Here is a 24,297-nt window from a genome sequence, read left to right on the forward strand (position 1 = left end):
CCAGTTCCTTCCCATGGTATCAGTTGGCAGAGGCACTGTATAATGAAGGGTGGGTGGTTGTAGGATAAGCCAAATGCTGTGAGAACTCCCTGGAAGAAATGCTCATGGACAGGGGTTGGGTAGGGATGCTGGTCCTGGAAGTCCTGATGGTTTATTTTTTGGTAATAAAATGATTATTCCACTTACGCATTTGAGAACAGAGACTTACAACTCCCGATTAATTATGCTGTTAGCTCTAAAGGACATCAAAGTTTTATGTCCATGGACAATTTCCATGATCAGAAATTTGATCTCTAATTGGAGATGTTTTCTTGAGACACGGTTAGTAGAGACTGCTAAATTTTATCCCTGTAGGCAAAGTATTACACTCTGAATTTGGAGTTAATCGACTGTACCTAAATGCACCACCACCCTGCCTTATGTGTGGTACTCAGTAGACTCTTAATAGGTATTAGTTAGATGAATAAATAAATAAACATAGTCAGTCATGGGCTTTGGGTCTGGGCTGGCTCTGACATTATTTAATTGTGCACTGTGGATCAAGGTCTGACAGTCCGGGCCACCACCAGTTTTTATAAACAAAGTTTCATTGAAACACGGACATGCTCGTTTGTTGAAGTATTGCCTTTCACATGCCAGCAGCAGAGTTGAGTGGGTGTGACAGAGACCATATAGCCCACAAAGCCTAAAATATTTACTACTTGGATATTTACAGGAAAATTTTGCTGACCCCTGGGCTGGAGAATGTCACTTAACTTCTCAGGACATTGATTTTGTCATTCGTAAAATGAGTTAAATGGACTCAGTGGTGTCTGAAGTCCTTCTCAGATCTCACATCTGTATTTCCTGGAATCCAAGAGACTATGTTTGGAAACTCAAAGTGATATGGATTTAAGGTTACCCTCACTGTCTTCTTAGAAAACATGATTTCAGGAAGCTATGTTTTCGTTAAATGGACATAAATATTTTACCACATGTGTCTTAAAGATGTATGGAGCGTTCCAGGTTGAGTTAATTTCTCTGGTTTTGTGTTTAAGTGCTTGGAGCAGCAGACTCACTGTGCTGCTTAGTTCCTTCCCACTGCTTTTACCAAAGGCTTTGCTAAAGTGAAAGTCAAGAGTTTGTAAAGAAACTCTGAAAGGTGGGTTTGCTTATTATCTATAATGCTTTAGGTGTGGGTCTAGTATATTGAATTAAGAAGTGAAAAATCATGTTAAATATAACATTAAAGTCTCAGCTGAATTTCTTTGACTTACTGTGAGGTTGTTTATGGGCCAGATAAGAAAATTATTAGTTGGGGCGCCTGGGTGGCTCAGTGGGTTAAAGCCTCTGCCTTCAGCTCAGGTCATGATCTCAGGGTCCTGGGATCAAGCCCCACATCGGGCTCTCTGCTCAGCCGGGGGCCTGCTTCCCTTCCTCTCTCTCTGCCTGCCTCACTGCCTACTTGTGATCTCTCTCTGTGTCAAATACATGAATAAAAATCTTTAAAAAAAAAAAAAAAAGAAAAGAAAATTATTAGTTGCAGGGCGCCTGGGTGGCTCAGTGGGTTAAAGCCTCTGCCTTCGGCTCAGGTCATGATCCCAGGGTCCTGGGATCCAGCCCCGCATCGGGCCCTCTGCTCAGCAGGGAGCCTGCTTCCTCCTCTTTCTCTGCCTGCTTCTCTGCCTACTTGTGATCTCTGTCTGTCAAATAAATAAATAAAATCTTAAAAAAAAAAAGTATTAGTTGCTTACATGTTCCAGAAGAAAAATTCTGGTTTGGGAAGAAAAATTTGTCTATTAAGTTAGAATCAATTACTTTATCTTGATTGGTTTTCTTGTTTTGGGTTTAAATTACGAATGCTTAAGTGAGTAAAAGCCTCATGGATACCTTTCAAAGATCATTAGATCCGCAAAAACTTGGTTCAGGTCACAGAATTTGCACTGGATATTTCTTCTTGCCATCTTTGTCCTTAGGTACTCCTATTTCCATTGCCGCACCCTGTATCAGAGATCACAGAAGATGAGCAATATAACCAAATCATGTAGTCAGGAGTCTCTAACAAACTGAACAAAAAGAAATAGAATACATTGCATTTTTATGTGAGGACAAGCAATGAATTATAATTCAGGGACTCCATCCCTTATTCATTAAACATTTGTTGAGCATCTACTATGTGGCAGTTCTACACCAGGAGCTAGAATATCTCAGTTATATGTTCTCTTTTATAGAATGCTAATCTATAGAAATTTAGAGATTTCACATCATGATCCCACTCGATTTTCACACACTACTTTGAGAGGGAATCAGAACAAGGATTCTGTCCAACCCTAAGTTTTATGTGGACCCCTCTGGGGGAATATTGGAGTGGATAGAGTAGAGAGGTGAGTCCAGCCTGCTCCGGCCTCCTCCAGGTGAGTTGTTTAAGATGGGATCTTGCTGTGTGAACTGGGGAACACTGGGCACCTCCCTGACCTGAGATTGGGGAGCAGAGAAAGGTCAGTGACATGGTACTAGTACAGGGCAACCTCTGCATGCAAGAGGTATTATTTCCTAGTTTATGTCCTACTCTGTCTTCCAGACCCAAGCAGGAGGCTGGATTTTCAGCTCACAGCGAGAGCGTCCCTTCTGGGTCTACATAATTACCAGATAACTCTGGTGCTTGCCGAACACCCCCCTCCTAACCAAACTCAAAGAGCTCCTTCTCTCTTGGGTGTAGAGTACTCACACCGGTGTCCGTGAAACGTGAACATTCTTTGCACATCATCTGTCAGTGTCTGATGACCTAATAATAATAGAAATAGCATCTTAGACCTGTCGATAGGTAACTCTTTGCCTTTGGGTAAGTAACTCCCTGAGCCATAACAAGGGAGTTGGACTAGATTATCTTTGAGGTCTTTCCCAGTTCTTACTTCCCATGATTTTTGGACTTAAACTTGATTCCCAAATTAACTCAGTTTATGCAGGGCTCATGATCCAGAGATATCACTGTAGCAGATGCTGTCACGGCAGTGCCTGTTCATATCCCCTTGGCACTCCCCGTTTCTGCAGGCTTTCACTATCACTCTGCCAGAGGCTTTCATCTGGCTGCTGAGACATGCTTGGCTGGAAATGCAGGGGAATTCAGATCCCCAGCAGTGGTCCTCCACTGAGGCCAAATGTGAGCTGAAGAAAGATATTGCAGCATTCTTTTTCCTTGGGGGAGACAGCTCTGAAGTGGGTTCTCACTTATTCACAGCAGTAACTTGTTGGTTAGTGCACACCACATTGACTTCCTTCTCTTCCCTCTCTTATGTCACCTCCCAAATTAGCCACTTGCACTCACATCCTTCTCTGAGGGTCTGCTTCTGGGGGAGCTCATCCTAAGACTAGCCCCAGGCAAGTCCTACTGTAATTCATCTAGTAGCATATGCATTAAATCACAGTGGTCAGTTCCTTGAGGAATATATCTTGTTTACCCCGACTAGACTTAGCAGATTTAGCAAATAAAAATTTAGGACTCCTAGTTATATCTGAACTTCAGATAATATCAAATAATTGTTTAGTATAAGTTTATCCTATCTCAAATATTACATGGGATATACTTACACTAAAAAAGTCATTATTTATTTGAAATTCAGATATGGTGGGGGTCCTGTATTTTACCTGTCATCCTTAATCCCAACTCTCATTGGGCAGCTAGACCAGTTCCAGAGCTGAGGAGAAGAGGGTGATTGGGGTTGGCTTAGAAGATGTAGAACGTAGACGGAGTGAGTAGCAATGCTTTAGAGATAAAGACATGTCCATACCAAATAGGAGATAGGTGTGAAGTGGTGGATGAGGAACGATCAAAGAACTTGAGCAAGGAGGCAAAATCCGGGTACAACAAAACTGCAACCAGCCATCTCAAACATTGTGGGGAAGGAGATGCCGAAGTCAGTGAACTTGCCCAGACATTAATTCATTTCTCTAGCCCTGCTGCTTAGCACAGTACCTGGCTCACTCTGGGTACTCAGTGAACACTGAATAAATGGGTAGGGAAGGAAGATTGGCAGAAATAGGGAATTCTCTTTTGTGAGCTTTATGGAAAATGCTGCCCACTAAAAACTGCAAGGGGCCTTTTAGAGCAATGACTTGCATCTGATTATAGAAGCATAGAAAATATGAATTGCTGTGTGAATTCTAAGTAATGAGCTTTTCTAACCCTTTCCTCATTTCTCATTGCAGGGACCATTCAACTTAAATCTTTCATGGCTAGCCAGGTTTTTGAGTGCCACTTGTATGTTCAAAGCTAATTTAGCTAATAGCCAACTTATCTGAACCTCGAACAATATTACTGGAGCATTTAGATTGACAGAGAGAGTTTAGGATGAACATTCCCCATTCAATTTCTGAAGATTGTAATCAATTTATGTTTTTAATGACATTTTCTTTTCTTTCTGCAGGGAGGATAAAATCTCATCCTATGTTTATTATTTCTAGCTATAAGTTCACAGTTGAAAAAGATTGGTTTTTATCCTCAGCAAGCTATGTGAAATTTCCTAACTCTTTTATAGAGAAAATAAAAGGACATACAAAAATAAATGAATGCATATAGATAACGGAAGAGTAGCGCTAACATGTCCTCAATTTTCATTAAAGTCAGCTTTTATTGTTACTAGACAAAAACATTTTTTATGAAACACTAAGCAGGCCAGTCTCCAAAGGGTGGTTTCAACTTTAAATCATTCGTTCTATGGCTGATATATCTTTAGAGTTCATTCTGCATTAACAGTGTGTCAACCACACGAGAAGGGCAGAAATCTGTATATGGAGAAATACCAAAAATGCACCTAGGAATTCAAAATAATATACATCTTAATGTAAAATTAAAGATGTATTTGTTCTAACTCTTCTATCAGTAGTATAAGTTTTCTCTGATGCTATAGAGCTGTTAAAAAGAAAACCATAGACCCCAAATGGAGTCACTTATACCAGGCCCACCTCACCAAACCAGGGCTTAATCCCTAACCTAATCGCATTTTCAGACTTCCCTGGAAATGTAGTCTTAATGGGTCAGTCTGGAATTTTCTGGTTAGCACCAGTGAGGTAATCTGCCACATAGACTCTCTTCTATCCCCCAAAGGGAGATGATGTAATCTGCTCTTTCTTTATCCCTGCTCCCTTCTGTCTATAAAAGCCTTCCATTTTGCACAGCAACTTGGGTTCCTTTATACTTGCTGGATGGGATGCGGCCCAATTCATGAATCATTCAACATAGCCAATTAAATCTTTAGGTTTTACTCTGTTGAATTTTTGTTATTTAATAGAGCCAATGATGTTACTTTGAGGTTTATTACGAAATCTGTGTGGTACTGTCATAGAAGTATGTAGAAGAAGTAAAATGAGGTCTCCTGTTTCTGAGAGTGGCAGGGTCAGTCATTCAGACCAATTCCCTGGATAAAATATTTTTTATGAAGCTTAAAATTACCGAAGAGCTGACAAAAGCACAAAAGTGAAGAAAAATGTAAAATAACATGCGTTGGCGAGGATGTGGCGAATCGAAACCCTTGTGCGTTGCAGTGGGCATGAAAAATGGTGTAGCTGCTGTGGAAAACAGTTTGGCAGTTTCTCAAAAAGTTAAACATAGAAATACCATATGATCCAGCAATTTCACTCTTAGGTGTATATTCAAGAGAATCGAAAGCAGGAACTCAAACGTACTTGTACACCAATACTCATAGCAACATTTGTCGCCCTAGGCAAAAGGTGGAAACAACCCAAGTGTCCATCAGCAGATGAATGGATAAAAATGTGGTCTATCCATTACCGTGAAGTATTAACTCATCTATAAATAGGGATGAAATTCTAATACATGTAACAACACGGATAAACTTTGAAAGCATTATGTTAAGTAAAATAAGCCAAACACTAAAGAACAAATACTGTGTGGTTTCACTTATATGAGGTATGTAGAGTAGGCAAATTCATGGAGACAGAAAGTAGAATAGAGATAACCAGGGACTGTGGGAAGGGTTTATGGGGAATTACTACCTCAGGGGTATAGAGTTTCTTTTGGGGATGATGAAAAATTCCAGAAATGGATAGAAGTGATGGTTACATGGCATGTGAGTGTACTTAATGTCACTGAATTGTACATTTAAAAATGGTTAAAATGGCAAATTTAATGTTATGTATATTTAATCACAGGGGGAAAAAAAAGGAAAAAAAAATGCACAGAAGCTGCTTTTGACCTAATGACATTTATTATTTCTCAGAAAATTAAGACCTATTCTTTACAGCCTCCTGCAGCAGGAGAGACAGAAAGCAAAGCAGAGAGTCTTTTTGTTAGGTATTTAATACTCATCTCATTAATTTTATCATGGTTGTGTCCGTGAGGTTTCTGACTCAGAGACAGACTATCAGTAGTGTTATTTACATAATAATCATTGCAGTGGGTAGGGAGAGGGGGGTAGGGTTATGGACATTGGGGAGGGTATGTGCTATGGTGAGCGCTGTGAAGTGTGTAAACCTGGCGATTCACAGACCTGTACCCCTGTGGCTAATAATACATTATATGTTTATAAAAAAATAAAAAAATTATTAAAAAAATAATAATCATTGCATTGGCCCATTTGCCCCCAACCTTACCACCTGGGGCCTCACAATGAAAGTCAGATAGAAAAAAAATCTCTCCTTTGAGGGACCAGATGATCCATAGGTGAGGGATGGAGAAGAATGGATTTTCTCTGCTTATATATAAGAGAAAGAGGCAATTGTCTTCCCCTGTTCTCTTGAAAAGAGGGAATAAAACTTTTGCTTCTTGGGGATGGAGTGAAAGGATCTTGGGTTCTCACTCTAACCTTTTTTTTTGTTTTCTTTAATTTGACAGAGATCACAAGTAGGCAGAGAGGCAGTCAGAGAGAGAGGGGGAAGCAGGCTCCCTGCTGAGCAGAGAGCCTTATTTGGGGCTCAATCCCAGGACACTGGGATCATGACCTGAGCCCAAGGCAGAGGCTTTAACCCACTGAGCCACCCAGGCTCCCTTCACTCTAACCTTTTAGAATGTATCTTTTTAATGACTAGATAAGCCTGAATGACTGGTTTTCCAAGGCCCTGAGCCTCATTTCCCTTGAAATTTTAACACATACCTCCAGAGTTAGGAGAATCTCTCTGGAGTTCTCTCAGTATCTATACTGTTCTACATTACTTTCCCAAGGCTTGCTCTTGGCTCTGAATCCCAAGTTTTCAGCAAAATTTATTCAGAAATCCCCACCTCTGCAGAAACACAAAAAATATTTTCTCTGCACCCACCCTGTTGAATACCACACTTCAAAAATTTTGATAAAGTTCAGTTTATCAGCTCTTGCCACTATTTAAGAATGATTTCCCCCATAAGATCAGGAACAGGGCAAAGATCTCCCTGCTCACCGCTTCTATTCAACATTGTACTGGGGATTCTAACCAGTACATTAAGGCAAGGGGGAGAAGTGGGGAGAGAAGGACAGGAAGAGGAAGAAGCAAAACGGATTTCATTTGTAGATCACACGATCATCTATGTAGAAAATGCTAAAGCATCTACAAGAAGCCTACTAGAACAGTAAGTGAGCCTAGCAAAATTATACCCAAGTACCTGTAATGTATGGCAGAATGTGATAACTGCTTTATAGAGGTACTGTGTCCTTCCCGAGTACTGAGGTGGCGAGATTAATTCTCTTGGAGAAAGTGGAAGGCATCATAGGAGGTAAGCTGTGAATCAGGTGTTTGAGGAAAGATTGATTTTGGTCAGGAAGAAGGCAGTTGACGTTCTAATGGGAGGACAGAGAAAAAACAAATGTTTGGAGATGGAAAATCATGGCACTGAAATGTCAGACCTTGAATGTCAGACCTAGAATTAAGGACTTGATCCGAACCATTTGAAATAATTCTCAAAACCTTCCTTAGAGTATTATAAAATTATCCTCTCAGCTATAAAATAGTAGTCTTATTTTCCTGTTGTCTAGTCAAAAAAGATGATTATGTTCATAGGTCATTTAAAATCACTCAGAGGGATACCTGGGTGGTTCAGTCGGTTAAGCGTCTGCCTTCAGCTTGGGTCATGATCTCAGGGTCTTGGGATGGAGCCCCGCATCAGACTCCCTGCTTAGCAGGGGGCCTGCTTCTCCCTCTGCCTCTGCCCCTCTCCCTCCTTGTGCTCTCTCTCTCTGTGTCAAATACATAAATAAAATCTTAAAAAATAATAAATAAAATTACTTAAAGTGTACCTTAGTATTTTGAAGTAGGCAAAACAATCCAGTTTGATGTAAAAACAAATGAGAACATGACATGAAACGTTTCAAATGTGCTGCTCTTGGTTATTTACCATCTCCATAGACTCCTAGAATATAAGCTTTTTGAGGGTGGCAACACGTGATCTAAGTCTTTCATATTTGCCACTGTGCGGACCATTTGGTAGGTGTTTAATAAGCCCTCGCTATCCAGCAATGATGCGGGACTGCGGCAGTTCACTCGGTAGCTCCTGACATTATTAAGAAATGAGCGTTGCCAAGTTAAGAAAAGAAAAGAAAACCCCTGGCACACAGCCAAGGAATAAACATGGGAAATAGGCTGGAAATAGATTTATTTCTTGAAGCTGTTTCTTCGAGGACCCAGCACTTACCTGGAGGGTCCTTCCCCCCATCCAGGCCACACTGAGCATCCTGGACATTTCCCAAGGCAGTCAGCTTCCTCCTCCTCCAGTCCAGTTCATAGAGGAAGACATGGCTTACACATTTCAGGACACCAATGTGCTCCATTAAATACTCCGTTTCGCTTTCCTATCCCAAAGCAAATGGAGCAGGGCACCTCTCTTCCTCTGCCTATTCCGCACCCTTTTCTCAGAGGAGCCTGAAAGCAGAAACCTCAGCACTTCCGAGACTGACCCCTCCACACTAATGTCTAGAATAAGCCCCGGAGCGGACAGACGGCTGTACGGACACAGTTTACCATGTGAGGAGCTTGCCTTCCTTTGGGTCACACCCACTCCTACTCACAAAGCAAATTCTGAGGCCCCGAAGGCTGTTCCTTCTCCCAAGACAACGTCCTGTCTGCAAGATTGCACCCTTAGAAATCTTGCCATTTGCGACGACGTGGATGGAACTAGAGGGTATCATGCTTAGCGAAATAAGTCAATCGGAGAAAGAGAACTATCATATGATCTCTTTGATATGAGGAAGTGGAGATGCAAGGTGGGGGGGTTTGGGGGGAGGTAGGAAAAGAAAAAATGAAAAGATGGGATTGGGAGGGAGACAAACCATAAAAGACTCAATCTCAAGAAACAGACTGAGGGTTGCGGGGGGGAAGGGGGACGGGAGAGGGTGGTGGGGAAATGGACATTGGGGAGGGTATGTGCTATGATGAGTGCTGTGAAATGTGTAAACCAGACGATTCACAGACCTGTACCCCTGGGGATAAAAATACATTATATGTTTATTAAAATAAAAAATTAAAAAAAAAAAAAAAGAATACAGTATATAATCCATATAAAAAAAAAAAAAAAAAAGATTGCACCCTTAGGCGGGCCATCCTTCTTAATGACAAGATGTCCACCATCACCTGTGGACTCGAACTGCGCTTTTGCTTTTGAAACCATCTGCCTCATTTTCCCAGTGTTGAATTTAAATACTGCTGTTATTGTATTTAACTGAAATGTCGTCGTCCTCTTCTTCTTCTTCTTCTTTTTTTGCACTACTCTGAGGCTCATAAGGAAACATCTCAACTGGGGTTAGTTAAGGTTACACGAATAAGCGGGGAATCTATGTCCTCATTATCTCTGCCTTGATTTGTTTTGCTGTCAAAGATCAGCTCAGAATAGTTTGCCAGAGCAAACCTTACTTGCAATGGGATGACAGAAACCAAGGTAAAATGAAGGATGTGTAACTAAGGAGAAATTAGCATATTTTAAACGGCAGGTTTGGGAGACTTACAAACTATAGTAGTGTATTAGGACTCTCCAAGAAACAGAACCAATAGAATACACACACGCGCACACACACACACACACACACACACACATATTGGGACAAGGGTTCCTAGAGGTGTATTCTAAGGAATTGGCTTGCATGATTCCGAAGGCTGAGAAGTCCCATGATTCGCCATCTGTAAGCTGGAGACGCAGAGGAGCCACTGGTGTAAGTTCTAGTCGGAGTGACTGAGAAGACCCGTGGGCCAGCTCAAGACTAGGCAGAGAGCGCAAATTCCTCCTTACTCCACCTTTTGTTCTATTCAGACCTCCAGTGGACCGGAGGAGGCCCACCCACGTTGGGGAAGGCATTCTGCTTTATTGAATTTATGGATTCAAATGTTAATCCATTTGGAAGCACCCTCACAGGTACACCCCAGATAATGTTTAACCAAAAATCTGGGCACCCCATAGCCCAGTCAAGGTGACACAGAATTCATCATCACAGGTAGTGAACAGTTCAGCAAATATCCATGGAGAGTTGGTATTCCCCAACTCTGATATGTCTCCAATCTGACAAATCGAATTGGCCACCTGCATGTCAGTCGTATGGTTCACCCACAGCCTTGACTTTTCCTACCACCTGTCTTTGGCAGGAGCCTATCTCAAATGTAAATCCCGTTCTTCCTCTTTTGAACAACTTCACCAAAGAAATGAGTCTAGCACAGTGGTTTCAGTTAGGTGTGATTGTACCTCCTAGGGGATATTTGGCAAGGTCTGGAGACATTTTTGATTGTCACAGCTGGGGAGATGCTGCTGGCATCTAGTGGTTCAAGGCCAGGGATGCTGCTCGGCACCTTCTGATGTAGAGGGCACCCCCACAACAAAGAAATACCTGGCCCAAAATGTCAGTAATGCAGAGGCTGAGAAATCCCGGTCTAGAGAAAAAGAAACATTCCAAATTCCAATGTGCCCCCGACATCCCCCATCTTTGCCATGAGAAACCAATGCTTTCTCAAAGCTTCCCAGACTGGCATTTTCCCACTGGGTTTAAATTACTGGGTAGGATCTAGCCTAAAAATTGGCAACTTTTGAATAGCTTTAAGGTAGACATGCTACCGTATCAAATTTGGATGAAACACAAGAAAGCCATGAGAGAAGTCAGGCAGCACTTTGAAATCTGAGAGAACTGTATGAGTTACGTGCAGGTGGCTTCATTCCAGCTCATGGCGCAAAACACCCCATAGTGAGTTCTCAGAGGACGAGAAGCAAATATTCATTTTCGTCAGAGGCAAATGCTGAAACTGCAGTTGTGACCTCTTCAGACCTTCAGAAGGTGCCAGTTCATTCCCAGTATACTACCACTCTGATTCTAACGGCACTGGGTTGTCTTGATTCATAGCGGTCAGGCGCAGAACTTCAATCAGAAGAAATCTCGTTTCTGGACTGGTCGGTTTATATGCTCTATTCTGAACCTGATTGCTTTTTTCTTAAATGGGTAACCTGTGCAACTTTGCTCATGGTCAGAAAAAAAAAAGTCCCTGTGAATAATTTACAAAAGACAGAGCTACTCCTCTTTTGCATCCTTAAATCTCTCCGAGCACGTGATTGTCTGAGCGTATCTGGTTTCCAAGTAGCTGAGTGATGAAATATGATTGGCCTCTTGGCATCGATTCCTCCTCTCCTTCCTCTCTCACTCGTCTTGCCTAGCAGTTAGTTGTTTGCTATGATACAATCATTCTTCTTTTAAAAGAATAAAGAGCGAAGTTCTTTCTTTCCATCCTTAGGAAAAGGTGGGCTGTTTTGCCTTCCTACCATGGACGAGGATCTTGAAGGAGAGACTTGGCAGACTTTTTCCACTCCCTGGGGCTTCGGCCAGGCAGTAGAGGATGAAGGAGAACATACCTGCCAGTGAGTACTCGTCCTCAAGTACAAATATCCGGGGTCTTATCATTGTTTTCTGAGATTAGCTTATGTTTTTTGGTAAGATGAATTTCTGGACATGGGTTGAAGACCATGTCTCAGAATTATACAAAAACGATGCCTTTGATAGAAAAGTGATGGGATCCTTCTGAGTTTTGTCTCAGTAATTCTAATTTTTAAAAAGAATATTGGAGGTGAGGCAGGAGTATCTTGTCAAAGAAAAGTGTGACAACCATACACTGCTTTGGCTGTTTATTTCCTTAAGACTCACTGTCTAGAGGCACTTTTGGGAAGAGAGAAACTGATTTTAGCTGCTCATCTTTATATATGGTATTATAATAGGTTATCATTCACAGTAAACTTTGGACTATGCTTTTTGCAAGGGAAATTGGATTGTGCTGTGTTTATTTTCTTTTAAGAGTAGTAGCTCTCAGTGACAAATATATCTGTCAGGATGAAAAGTTTTGATTTTGAAACAGAAAATGCTCTATTGGCTATACACATTGGTTTGTATTTAATTGCTTCTTTATCTTCAGTGGTCTTGATAAACAAGTTTTTCTCCTTTGGAAAAAACTACTTTTAACAGAAAGTTCAGATCCCTGATGAGAGGCTTATGGTTTATATAAATATGTAAGTCTTTCTTGAGGTTGTTGAAGTTTCAAATGTGAGAAGTTTGTCAGTAATGCGTATACTTTGGAATGCTAATTGGAAAGTTTCCAGTCATTCTGCTATTTAATGTTTTCTATTAATCACTGGCACTTATGAATTTGCTTAAATGCTATTCTTTCAGCAGATTCTATGATTATCGAGTGTTTAAGCATTGCAATGAGAACATTGTGTGGAGGCCCACATATAAAAGAACTGCCACAGGTTAAGAAAGGCTTTCCAAATGGGTAAAATTCATTACCCTTGATTTTTATCACTTGACACTTTGAGCCAAATGTGTTTAGAGTTGCCATAATTTTCCATAGTAGTAGTCACTTGGTAGCACTGTCTGTCTTAAAACATTTTTACAGTTTGCATGGGTGCAAAGGAAACCTCTTTTTGTTATGTAGTTCATTGTAGAGAAAATTTAGAAACCAAGGTTGTCATTCTACGGGATTAAAATACACAAGACTGTGACATTTTAGAACTGGCAACTATTATGTCCCCAAACTACTGTTTGCTTATGACGTCATTTCATTGGAGAACTTTTCTTTTTAGTGCGCACATTTTCTTCCTGATTTCATACCTGAAGATGAAATGATTGACTGTGTTTGGATTAAGGAGAATGACTGCTTAAGCCCTAGGATCCTGAGATTTGTGTCTCTTGCTTGCCTGATCAGTAACATGAAAAGAAATAGACTCAGCTCCAAGCTCATTGAAGCGTATTGTTTACAGGTTGGGGAGAAAGTAGGTAATGAAAGAGATAAGAAATACTGTAAATCAAAATACTAAAGCCAAACCATTAAATTCCAGTTTGATGGTTTATTGGCCATGGTTTTAACTCCACGTGTCCCGTGAAAAGTCTCGTGTGTCTTGTTTTATTAGACTTACTGCTAGATAAGTTTCTAAAGACTGAAGTTCTGTGTTACCAGTGGATGTGCTTAGTCATTAGATGATCCGAGTTAGTATATTATTAGTTTTCTTTTTATACATAAAATATGATTTTATTTTTATGACTCAACACAAAAAGCAAACCATTATTATAACTTCAGCTCATGTGTAGAGTGGAGGACGCCATCAGGTATGGAACATAGAACTCTGTAAATGTGGTTCAGGATTCAATGGGCAGGGGCAGTCTTCACGAAGCAAGTGCTGCCGGTCCCGTTCACTCAACTGAGTCTCACTCGTGTTGCTGACTTTCCACAGGAAGAAGATCTAAAATCCTTAGTCTGTCCTCCAGCCAGGCAGTACAGGCTCCCTAGACTGGGAGGTCCCTGGGAATGGTTCACTTTCCTGAAGTTTTATAACCTTCAAAATTAAAGGGACTTGAGGTTGTTTTTGTTGTTGATTAAAGAGCACCTGGTTTCTTTGCCCAGTAGAGTAGCCCCACAGAATGGTTAGGACCGTAGTTTCCAGAACTAGTCTGACCTGGGTGTGTACCCTCCTGCTTCATTTACTGGCTGTATGGCTTTAGGTGACTTTGTCAGTTTCAGTAAGTCTCTGTCCTCATGTCTGTAAAATGAGGATCATGCCTACCTCATGGGGATGGAGGGGTAAGTTAGTTATTATTAGGAACATCTCCTTTCCCAGTGCCTGGCTCATCCAATTATCTACCTACTGATGATGATTCTTACTGTTCACTGGTAAGCTAGGAGAGGTGATAGCAGAGCCTTTCAGAAGCGATCTGGATTGCAGGCCTTTAGGTCCAGCTTAAGTTTGAGAGGAAGTTATAGGTTATGTTGCTGTATCTTCTGGTAGGAAGATTCTAGTCTTCTAGTAGGAAGAATGATTCATTTAGAACCTGGTAGGAGGAGTGAGTACAGGCGGGAAGGAAGGAATGTAATACTTCTCTGCCGTTTCTTTGGTTTTTTAAACACAAAGCTTGGTAGGAAGTATAATGAAAACACTAGTGAGGTTAAAAACAGAAGTAAAAATAGGATGAGTTGATTTCTGGTTAATGAATATTTGTGGATAACCGACCAATGTGCTAAGCGCTGGGGTATGAGGATAAAAGTCAAGGCTACAGTGAGGTGCCGCACTACACCTACTAGAATGGCAAAAAAGGACAGCTGCTGGCAATGCCAAGTGTTAGCCAGGATGTGGAATCACCGGAACTCTCACTGATTGCCAGGACAGTGGACCAGTCAAATGGTATAGCCACTTGGGAGACTATTTGGTAGCTTCTCATAAAGCTAAATACATGTTTGCAGTAAAACCCATACAGTCCCACTCCTGGGTCTTTACCCCAGAGAAATGAAAACTCATGTTCACAGAAAAACCTTTCACAAAAGTTTATAGCAGCTGTATTCAAAATTGCCCCAGACTGGAAACAACCCAAACTTCCTTCAACGGATACATGGATAAACAAACTGTGGTAAATCCTTACAATGAAATATGACTCAGCAATAAAAAGGAACAAGCTATGGATACACACGACAGTTTTGGATAAATGTCAAAGGCATTATGCTAAGTGAAAGAAGCCAGTTTCAAAAGGTTATGTACTGTATGATTCCATTTATATGCCATTCTCCAAAAGACAAAACTATAGTGACAGAGAGCAGATCAATGGGTGCCAGGGGTGAGGGTTAGGGAAGGGTGTGATAATACCTTATGTAATGGAGCTACTCTCTATCCTAATTGTGGTCCTTGTTACAGGAATCCGTACATGTGATAACGTTTATAGAACTTTATACATCAAAAAGTCAGCTTTACCGTGTGATAATTTAAAACATGAAAAATGAGAATACAGGGTTCTTGCCCTCGAGGAGTTCACAGGTGCAGTGAAGGACAAACACAAATATTTATAGCATAGTGGGGTGAATGCAGTGATTGTGACATGCTGGGAGCATGTCAACTAGTGTGATGTGTCATGCTGATACGCCGTGACTGGGTTACAAGTGTACCCAGATGTTGCTGCGCAAGGACTGTGGTGTCCTGAGACCCAGGCCAGTTGCTCATGGCCAGGAACAGCCTGGCCCCTTTACCCTTAACCTTCTTCTGTGTGTACCAAAGTGTGAAAAAGCTTGGGAAGTCCTAGTTTAAGGTATTACAAGAGCACAGAGGAAGACCAGTTTGCTTGTCCGGGGAGGACAAGGGTCCTGGGAAAGACTCCATAAGGGAGGTAATGCCTGCAGAAGGAAATGAAGGATCAGAAAGGCTAGGCATTGCAGGCAAGTCAGACCTTGCCCAAGAAAGGCACAGAAGAGGCCAAGTGGGATGCAAGTTGGGAGCTCTAGGGTTTTCAAGATTACAAGAGTATGAGGGGTGAGGTGGGACTAGAGAACTGAGATTGGGAACAGATTTCTGGGTAGCCTTGTATAATAAAGGAACATTTGGTTTTTTGACAGTTAGATTCTGAGCATATTTAGAGATGGATAGGGAGGAGGCAGCAGAGAGGGCGATTTGATGGAAGAAGAGGAGACTGGAAGGAGGAGATAAAGGGAAGAAGTACAGTGTTCAATCTCAGTTGTCAAGTGCTGGAGAACACTCTTACAATGTGTAGCATTAACGGAAGACTCGGCCTCCTGGGAAGACCTTTTCATTCATTCATTCATCAGTTCACTCAACAAATCTTTACTGAGCACCCACCTGCATGATAGGCACTATTTTAGGTCCTGGGGATCCAACAGTGAATAACACCAAGTCCCAGCTCTTGTGGAGCTGATATTTTAGGAACTAAATGAGCTCAGCTTTGGACAATTTTGAAGTGTAAAGGGCCTCTGAGGTAATAATACGTAGTAGACAGGCCCTCTAAAGACCAGTCTGGGCTGAAAATACAAACAAGTAGTCACTAGTACAAAGAAATAAGAGCCTTGGAAATTGGTTCAAGAATCTATTTTTTATATTTCAGTAAAGCTGGAAAAAAAAACATTTATTTTTTCACCAAAATTCTCAGTGAATTGTCATTAAAATTTGTTCATATGTGTGAGAAGGAGAGATGTATCTAGCTTACACTATAATCTCAAGGGTGCTTATCTGCCCAGTTTCCTTTTTTCTGACATCCTGGTAAAGTGTTCTCTAATCTTTCTAGAAGAGATGGTGTTAAAATTAACAAATGTTTCTGACATGCAGAGCATTATACTAAGCTCTAGGGTGGGGAGGGGATAGAAAAGAAAGAGTAGATCGGGTCCCTGTTCTGAAAACATTTAAGAGTCTTGCAAGGAGAGCTAGCTCCTTTACCCTTTTGTGTTTGTGGTGCTTCAGAACAGCTATAAGCAAATAAGTAGAAATTCGAGGTTGCTAAGGGTACTGAATCTTGCAGTACATATGCACGGGCTGAGTCGCAAAGCAATCATCAAGGACATTTCCAAAAGGAGTATGTTCTGAAACCAATTTTTGATGACCTGACAATAATTGGAATGACATAGGCCAAGTTCTTGGCTTTGACTTTGGGCAGCACAAATGGGCATGTGATATTTTGAAGAGATTCTTTTAATGAAATAGTTTTAACCCAGATGTGTTGTCAGAGCTATTGTGACTCAGGTTCCTTTTGATGCTACCATGTTGATGTGACCAACCCCCGCCCCCAACCAAAACATTAAAATTCTAACTGTTCTGACAACCAGGAAATAAACAAGTGATGTCCTTTCTCCATCCTGAGGCCTCATCTCCTTGTGGTGGGTTTGGGACAAGACGGGAGTCAAAAGTGAGAAGGTAAAAGGTTCAGGCACTGTCTGGTGGGCAAACTACCCATGACGGGGAATCATGTGCTAACCATTGTCAGCTTATAAAGGACTTCTGGTCATTCTGAGCTCAGTGACCACTCATTTTTGGAGCTGCCATGGCATCTTGAATGGTCTACATCTCATGTTATTTAATTTCATTTTAAAAATGACAATGGCTCTACTTGTTTACATGTAACAACAAGTTCTACTTACTCAACTAAAAATTTAACTTATTTTCTTTTCCATTTGATAATTCAGGGACAGACATCTCTGTTATTTGAAGTCTTCTTGAATATAGTCAGTTTTATTCATCAGTGTTATGTTGGACACTAAGGGTGAGAGGAGGAAGAATTTATGTGTCTTTATTCTTGGCTCCATTTTGTACATAAAGTCTTCAAATAAATTTCTAACAGATCTAATGTATATTATATTAGAATATATATATTCTCTCTGTATAGAATTCATTTACTAATATTCATTTTTAATTGATGTCTTTAGAGTTAGCTAAGATACCCTTAAATACTTAGTTTTAACAGATTTTAAAAGATCTTTATTGCCTTTTTATTATAAATGTAATGCATAATTGTAAAAATTTAAAAAAATACTGAAAGGAATAAAGTTGAAAGTAAAAGTCACATAATTGAGGAGGGGCTAAGTATAGCACAAGGATCAAGAAGTCTGTCATGTGCATGACTTAGCGATGAAACACCAATTTCACATTTTGGGAGGGACCCTTTTGACAAGGGACCTGACTCTGAATTGCTGAGTTATGGTGTTCTTTGCATAAAAGGGGCCCATCAAAATGACTGTATCAAAACCATCATGTCATTCCACTTCTGAGTATTAATCTAAAAGAATTAAAAGCAGGATCTCGAAGAGACAATATCCGTTCATGCACGTTTATGGCAAAATTATTCATAATAGCCAAGAGGTGGAAGCAACCCAAATGTCTACTGACACATGGATAAGCAAAATGTGGTCTATACATACAAAGGAATATTCTTCAGTCTTTAAAAGGAAAGGAAGGGGCGCCTGGGTGGCTCATGGGTTAAGCCTCTGCCTTTGGCTCAGGTCATGATCTCAGAGTCCTGGGATCGAGCCCTGCATCGGGCTCTCTGCTCAGAGGGGAGCCTGCTTCCCCCTCTCTCTGCCTGCCTTTCTGCCTACTTGTGATCTCTGGCTGTCAAATAAATAAATAAAATCTTTTTTAAAAATAAAAATAAATAAAAGGAAAGGAAATTCTGACAAATACTACAACATAGGCAAAGAACCTTCAAGACATGGTGCAAAGTGCAATAAGACAGATAAAAACCTCTAATACTCTCTTATATACCACTTATACCAGGCACCTAGAGTAGTCAACTTCATAGAAACAAAGTAAAATGGTAGTTGCCATGGGGGACAGAGAGGGGGACTTGTTGTAGAGCTTCAGTTTCCCAAGACGAGAAGAGCTCTGGAGATTGGTTGCACAACAGTGTGAATACACTTAACACAACTGTACACTAAAAAATGGTTAAGATAGTAAACTTTATGTTACGTATATTTTACCACAATTAAGAGATTTTTTAAATATTAAAAAAACAAACAGTTGTATGTCAGCACAGCCTGCCCGGATGTGCATACCACCTACAAAATGAAAATTCTTCTTCCAGTGCCCCGCAGACCTGAGGTATTGCTCTTGGCTTCCAGTGTCTCGAAGGCAGAGGCCTTCCACAGTAGACCCAGGGGACCCATGGATTCCTCCATACTTGATGCAAATTCTTACCTGTTGACGTATCCTTCTGGGTTAAAGGGCTCTTCACTTTCTTGAGTTCCTCAAAGAGGCACATGAACTCCCTCTTCACCCAAAAGGCTTAGAAGTACTGCTCAACAAATTGTCTCTGTTCAGTAAACTTAATTAACTATGCACAAAAACTATTATTTCAAAGCTTTGAGTTGAATATATACTCAAATATATTACTGTGGGTGCCTGGCTGGCTCAGTTGATAGAGCATGAGATGCTTAATCTCAGGGTCTTGAGTGCGAGCCCCACATTGGACATGGAGCCTACTTAAAAAAAAAAAAAATCTTGTTGAGGCTCATTTATGTGATTGATGATTCCATCTGTAGTTTCAGTGGCTGGGATGAATTTATGGCCTCATACTTATAAAGCCAAAGTCCCCTTCTGAAGTGCTTGGCTCAGAGGGCACCTTATTCCACAGGCGCACATGTCCCCAAGGAATCGTATTTGTTAGTTTTGCAGCTTTTCTCTCACACATCAAGAAGGTGTATCCAATAATAATCAATAATTCAAACCCCGCCAATTTGTACTCCCCATTCATAATTTTCCTCCAGTATGCACTTCTGTTTTCTGATTTTTTAAAGATGATAATTAGGCAGTCTTCTGTTTCAGTACAGTGGATTTCTAGAAAGAAAGAGCTGGGAGATATGTTGGAATTACAGAAAGGAGATGGATTTAGACATCGGCATCCCCCACCCTCCAACCCTGCTTTTTCCCCCCCCTGGTTACAAAGCACAGACAAACCCAGTGCTTTGAAAAGCAAACAGAGAAGTCAGAAGGTCTTTCCCTAGGCAATTGAACATGCACTTGAAGGACCCTCCTCTGACAAGGACTGTGCTTTGCCCTTTCAAAGCCTGCTCTCAGGTAAAGATGGTTATCCTGTATTACAGATAATTGCTGATGGGGTTGAACACAATCCTCCCAGGGGACTGGGGCTAATGGGTTGGAAGTTCTGTGCCTTGAATATATTTGCTGGGGGAATACCTTGTCCCCTTTCCAGTACAAAACTCAAAAGCCCGAAGTGGGGGCATAGGCACGCACACACACATACAAACCAGCTCCAGTAATCACATCTTTCATTTTTTTGTTGTTCATACTTCTTCTGTTTTATTTATTCTATTTCTCTATTTCTAAGTATGATTGTTGTTGTTATCTGATAATCATTTCTTTTTTTTTTTTTAAAGATTTTATTTATTTATTTGACAGAGAGAGATCACAAGTAGGCAGAGAGGCAGGCAGAGAGAGAGGAGGAAGCAGGTCCCCGCTGAGCAGAGAGCTGGATGCGGGGCTCGATCCCAGGACCCTGAGATCATGATCTGAGCCCAAGGCAGAGGCTTAACTCACTGAGCCACCCAGGTGCCCCAATAATCATTTCTTAATAATAGCCCTCCCTTCTGACTCATGATTTTGTGCAAATTGTTCCCTGCATGGGGAATGTTTTATCACTCATGTCTCTGCTCGAACGGCTCCTTTCCAGAGAAAGCTTGCCCACATTGACATCCATTCATTTAATGACTCTGCTTACTAACAGGGTACCTGACACTGAACTCTATGCTAGTAGGAGAGTAACATTATACCACTACTGAGCCAGTCTTTTGTCTCTGTGTAAGTATGCGAACACCTGACTATAATTTTTTTTTTTTTGTCGACTATGATTTTTGGTTGAAACTTTCATCTAAAATGGGTACTATTCTGAGGTCTCACATTACCAGTATGTCAGGATTATGTTTTTTCTCCCTGTGTTTTCATGAGGAAAGAGGTAGCAAAATGATAACATAGATAAATGAAGTTTTGAAAAGGTGCCTACAAGATTAATTTCCTGTTCTAACAAAGTGAATTGATTTATTTATTATCTAGTACAGTTAAAACATGATTTGTAAGGACATAATTTCCTTACAGAAAATGCTTATGAGGCTGAGAAAAATAAGTACCTTTTATACTTTCTTGCATCTTAAATATGAAACTCATTTTATTAGAATATTATTGGAAAATTTTAATTCTGAGGTTTCATGTGACCAGTAGCAACCATTAAATCCAACATATTTTCCAAAAAGCACGTTATGACTGAGATGTAGGTGAGAGGCCTAAAGAAGATTACTGTATTCATCAAATCCTTTATGTTTATTTTCCAGTACTAGTTTTTGTACACCTTTCGTCTTCAAAGCTCTAGTCATCTTTAGGCTTTAACACTACACTTTCACAATTTTTACCTCTATGACATCTCTGCAATTCTGTTTCTATTTCTGGAGCATATGTTCTATGATATTCTTGTATCCTCACAATTTACTAGTTTAGTGAAATTATGTATGCCATGTCTATTTAAAATTGTCATTCTTGGGGTGTCTGGGTGGCTCAGTTGGTTAAATATCTGCCTTTGGCTCAGGTAATGATCCCAGGGTCCTGGGATCAAGCCCCACATTGGACTCCTTGCTCAAGGGGTAACCTACTTCTCCCTCTTCCTCTGCTTGCCGCTCCCCCTGCTTGTGTGCCCTGTCTCTCTCTCTCTCTGTCAAATAAATAAAATTTTTAAAAAATAAAATAAAATAAAATAAAATAAAATTGTCTTTTCAGGGCACCTGGGTGGCTCAGTCAGTTAAGTGTCCGATTCCTGATCTCAGCCCAGGTGTTGATCTCAGGGTCGTGAGTTCAAGTTCCATGTTGGGCTTCATGCTGGGTGTGGATCCTACTTTTAACAAAAATTGTCATTCTCTCTATAAAGGACATTGAGAACTTTCTAGAATGTATTTGTCAGTAGGGCTGACTTTTTCAGTTTTCTATACCAGATTTGAACACCATTGCTCAATCATTACATACTCATTTTTACTCTTCCATTTATCCAGATTCAAGTTATACGTCCTCTGTTGGACTGTTCTCTGATAACTCTATAATACACTAACTGAACTTTTTCTTGGTGTCCATAGAATTTTGTTTTTGATGTTAAAATATTCTGATTCTCAGATATATGCTTAGTGTACTGTTATTGATTGAAGCATATTTTCTAATTTTTTTCTTTGTAAAATACTAGTATTCCCAAATACATTACAAATTTCTTAGTATTATGTTTCCAACTTTTCTTACATCACTCAGTAGCCCTGAATAAATACTTATGAAATTGAATCGAATACAGAAGAGAGGTCTTTATGAAGAAGATCTGCTCTAAATGTGTAAGTCAGATCTTGGCATATATTCTGCTCTCCAGTTGGTAGACATATTTCTATATAGTTCTTCCAAGTGTTTTGGCTTTTAATATTTCTCTTCTCTCCTATGCAAGCAGAACATGTGTATCTGCTATCACGTGCTGTGTAAGGAACCACCCAATACCTAATAGCTTAAAGCAGACTTCTTATTTTTTGTAATTTCTGTGGCTTGGGATCAGCAGGGTGGTTCATGTACTGTGTGAGTTCTCAGCTGGGGTCACTTGTGAAAGCGAGAAGGTCAGCTAGGGCTGGAATGTCCACCATGACTGCGCTCACATGTCCGGCCCCTCAGCTCCGGTGTCTAGAGCTGAGGTCTAGCCAGCCCTTAACCCCCTTTCTCATTCAGCAGTCTGGCTCAGGCTTGTTTTTACATCACAGCTGAGTTCTAAGCAGACTGAGTAGAAGCTGGCAGGCTTCTCAGGCCTAAATCTGAAATCACACAGCTTTACTTCTGCCATATTCTCCTGGTCCAGACAGGTCAAAGGACAAGCCAGATTTAAGGGGAGGGACTCTACTTCTCCATGGGAGGAGCAGCAAACTTGCACTGCAGAAGGCGAGGTAGGGTGGGAGGAACCGTTGGCAGCCATTCTTGTGGATAACCTGTCACAACATGATAGTGTGGTAGGAATGTGAAATGATCTAGGTAAATTTAAAAAATGTTGCATCTTAGAAAGCTGAAGCCTGTAGAAATGAAATGGCTTGCCCAAGGTCCCACAGCTGGTTTTCCAGAACTTGGCTACACCAGGTGTGGCCCCTGGACCAGCAGCATCAATACTGGGAGCTCCCCAGAAATGGAGACTCTCAGGCTCCACCCCAGATTTGCCGAACCAGAATCTGCCTTTTCCCAAGATCCCTAGGGGCTCTGAATGCCCATCATGGTGTGCCGAAAAGCTCCATTGCTCCTTCTACTTCCAAAACTGAGACAGAAAACCTACCACCTATGAAATAAGAATGTTTTACCATCAGAGACTCATCTCAGCATGAAAAACGTTTTGTTTGACTTCATACTTACTGTGTATTTTTTGAAGCACTGCCCTTCATTCCTTAAAATTATTACTGACTTTAATCCTCATGGCAGCTTTCGTTATTACTGTATCATTAATAATTATTACCATTATTATAATGTATATTTTACAAAAGAGCAGACGGGCACTTCGAGACCCACACTTGTACCCGAGGGGGCCAAATTCAAACCTAGGGTTTTCTGACTCCCAACTCCATGCCCTTAATTACGGAACCATATACACTGGCAACTGCCACATAGCAGCTGTGAAGAGTCCAAATGTTTAGAGGAAGAGATTGTTTGAGGGGAACTGTGGCATGTGGCTCAGCCTGGTGAGCGGTCGCTTCTCTGCCGGTGCCCTCCCACTCCCACCTTGCCTAAAATGCAGAGACTGGCACAGGCCTGTGACAGATGGCAGGGCCCGCTCGGCCGTATGTGCCTTGCTCCCTGTTCCTGGGCACACAGCTGCCTGATACAGACCCTGCCAGTTGGGCAGCTGCCTCTTGAAGTGGCTCCAAGGGCTGTTGCTCCGAGAGCGCAGTCCAGTGTTTTCCCTTTTAGATGTGCCTTCCCTCTGTTTCTAGGTCTCCACCTGGAACAGAGAACACTGTTGGGCTCTGACTGGCGGCCTGTGCCAGACCTTGAGGTGCACATAACAGCTGGTCTGTGGACAGAGCTCATCCCGAAGTGGGTGAGCCAAGGCAGGGAGCAGGGAACAGGGAACGGCTTCTCCTGGATTCCCGCTTCTGGGAGAGCTTGGCGCCTGCCAGAGCTTCTTTCCAACAGCTGTGCGTGGGACGGAAAGGCAATTTCCTCCTTGCTGTTCCCTTTCCAGGAATGAGAGAGGAAGGAATGAGGAATGAGGAGCAAGTGCGAGCAAGGGCACTCCTCTTCCTAGACCCAGGAGCTGAGGGAGGGAAGAGGGGGCCAAGAAAGAAAGCTCCAGAATCTTTCCATCTTGGAGTAAACAGAGCAATATTTATGTTTGCTTTGGTCCTTTCTGCCAGCACTTTCTGCCTCCACTAGATAGGTTAACACTTGGCATCTGGCACTCGACATGTCGCACGAGCTAGCTCCGTACTGTGATCACCCTCTCTTGGTCAAAATCTACATGCTATCACTTTCTTTGGGTAACTTACTTGATCTTGATAAACCTCAAGGTTCTCATCTGGAAATTGGGAGTAATAATTTTATCTCCGCATACGATC

General features: G+C 41.3%; 1 protein-coding gene across 1 annotated transcript in view; it reads left to right on the forward strand.

The window, feature by feature from the left end:
* The first annotated feature begins 11,669 nt into the window (after positions 1-11,669).
* Positions 11,670-24,297, forward strand: part of FRMPD4 (FERM and PDZ domain containing 4) — a 793,238-nt gene continuing 780,610 nt past the window's right edge. Inside the window, exon 1 of the mRNA XM_080831215.1 lies at positions 11,670-11,788. Coding sequence (XP_080687341.1) covers positions 11,694-11,788 — 95 coding nt within the window. The 5' untranslated portion in view covers positions 11,670-11,693. The remainder of the gene's footprint in view (positions 11,789-24,297) is intronic.

The sequence above is a fragment of the Martes martes genome (assembly GCF_963455335.1).
Source record: "Martes martes genome assembly, chromosome: X".
Classification (NCBI taxonomy): Eukaryota; Metazoa; Chordata; class Mammalia; order Carnivora; family Mustelidae; genus Martes; species Martes martes.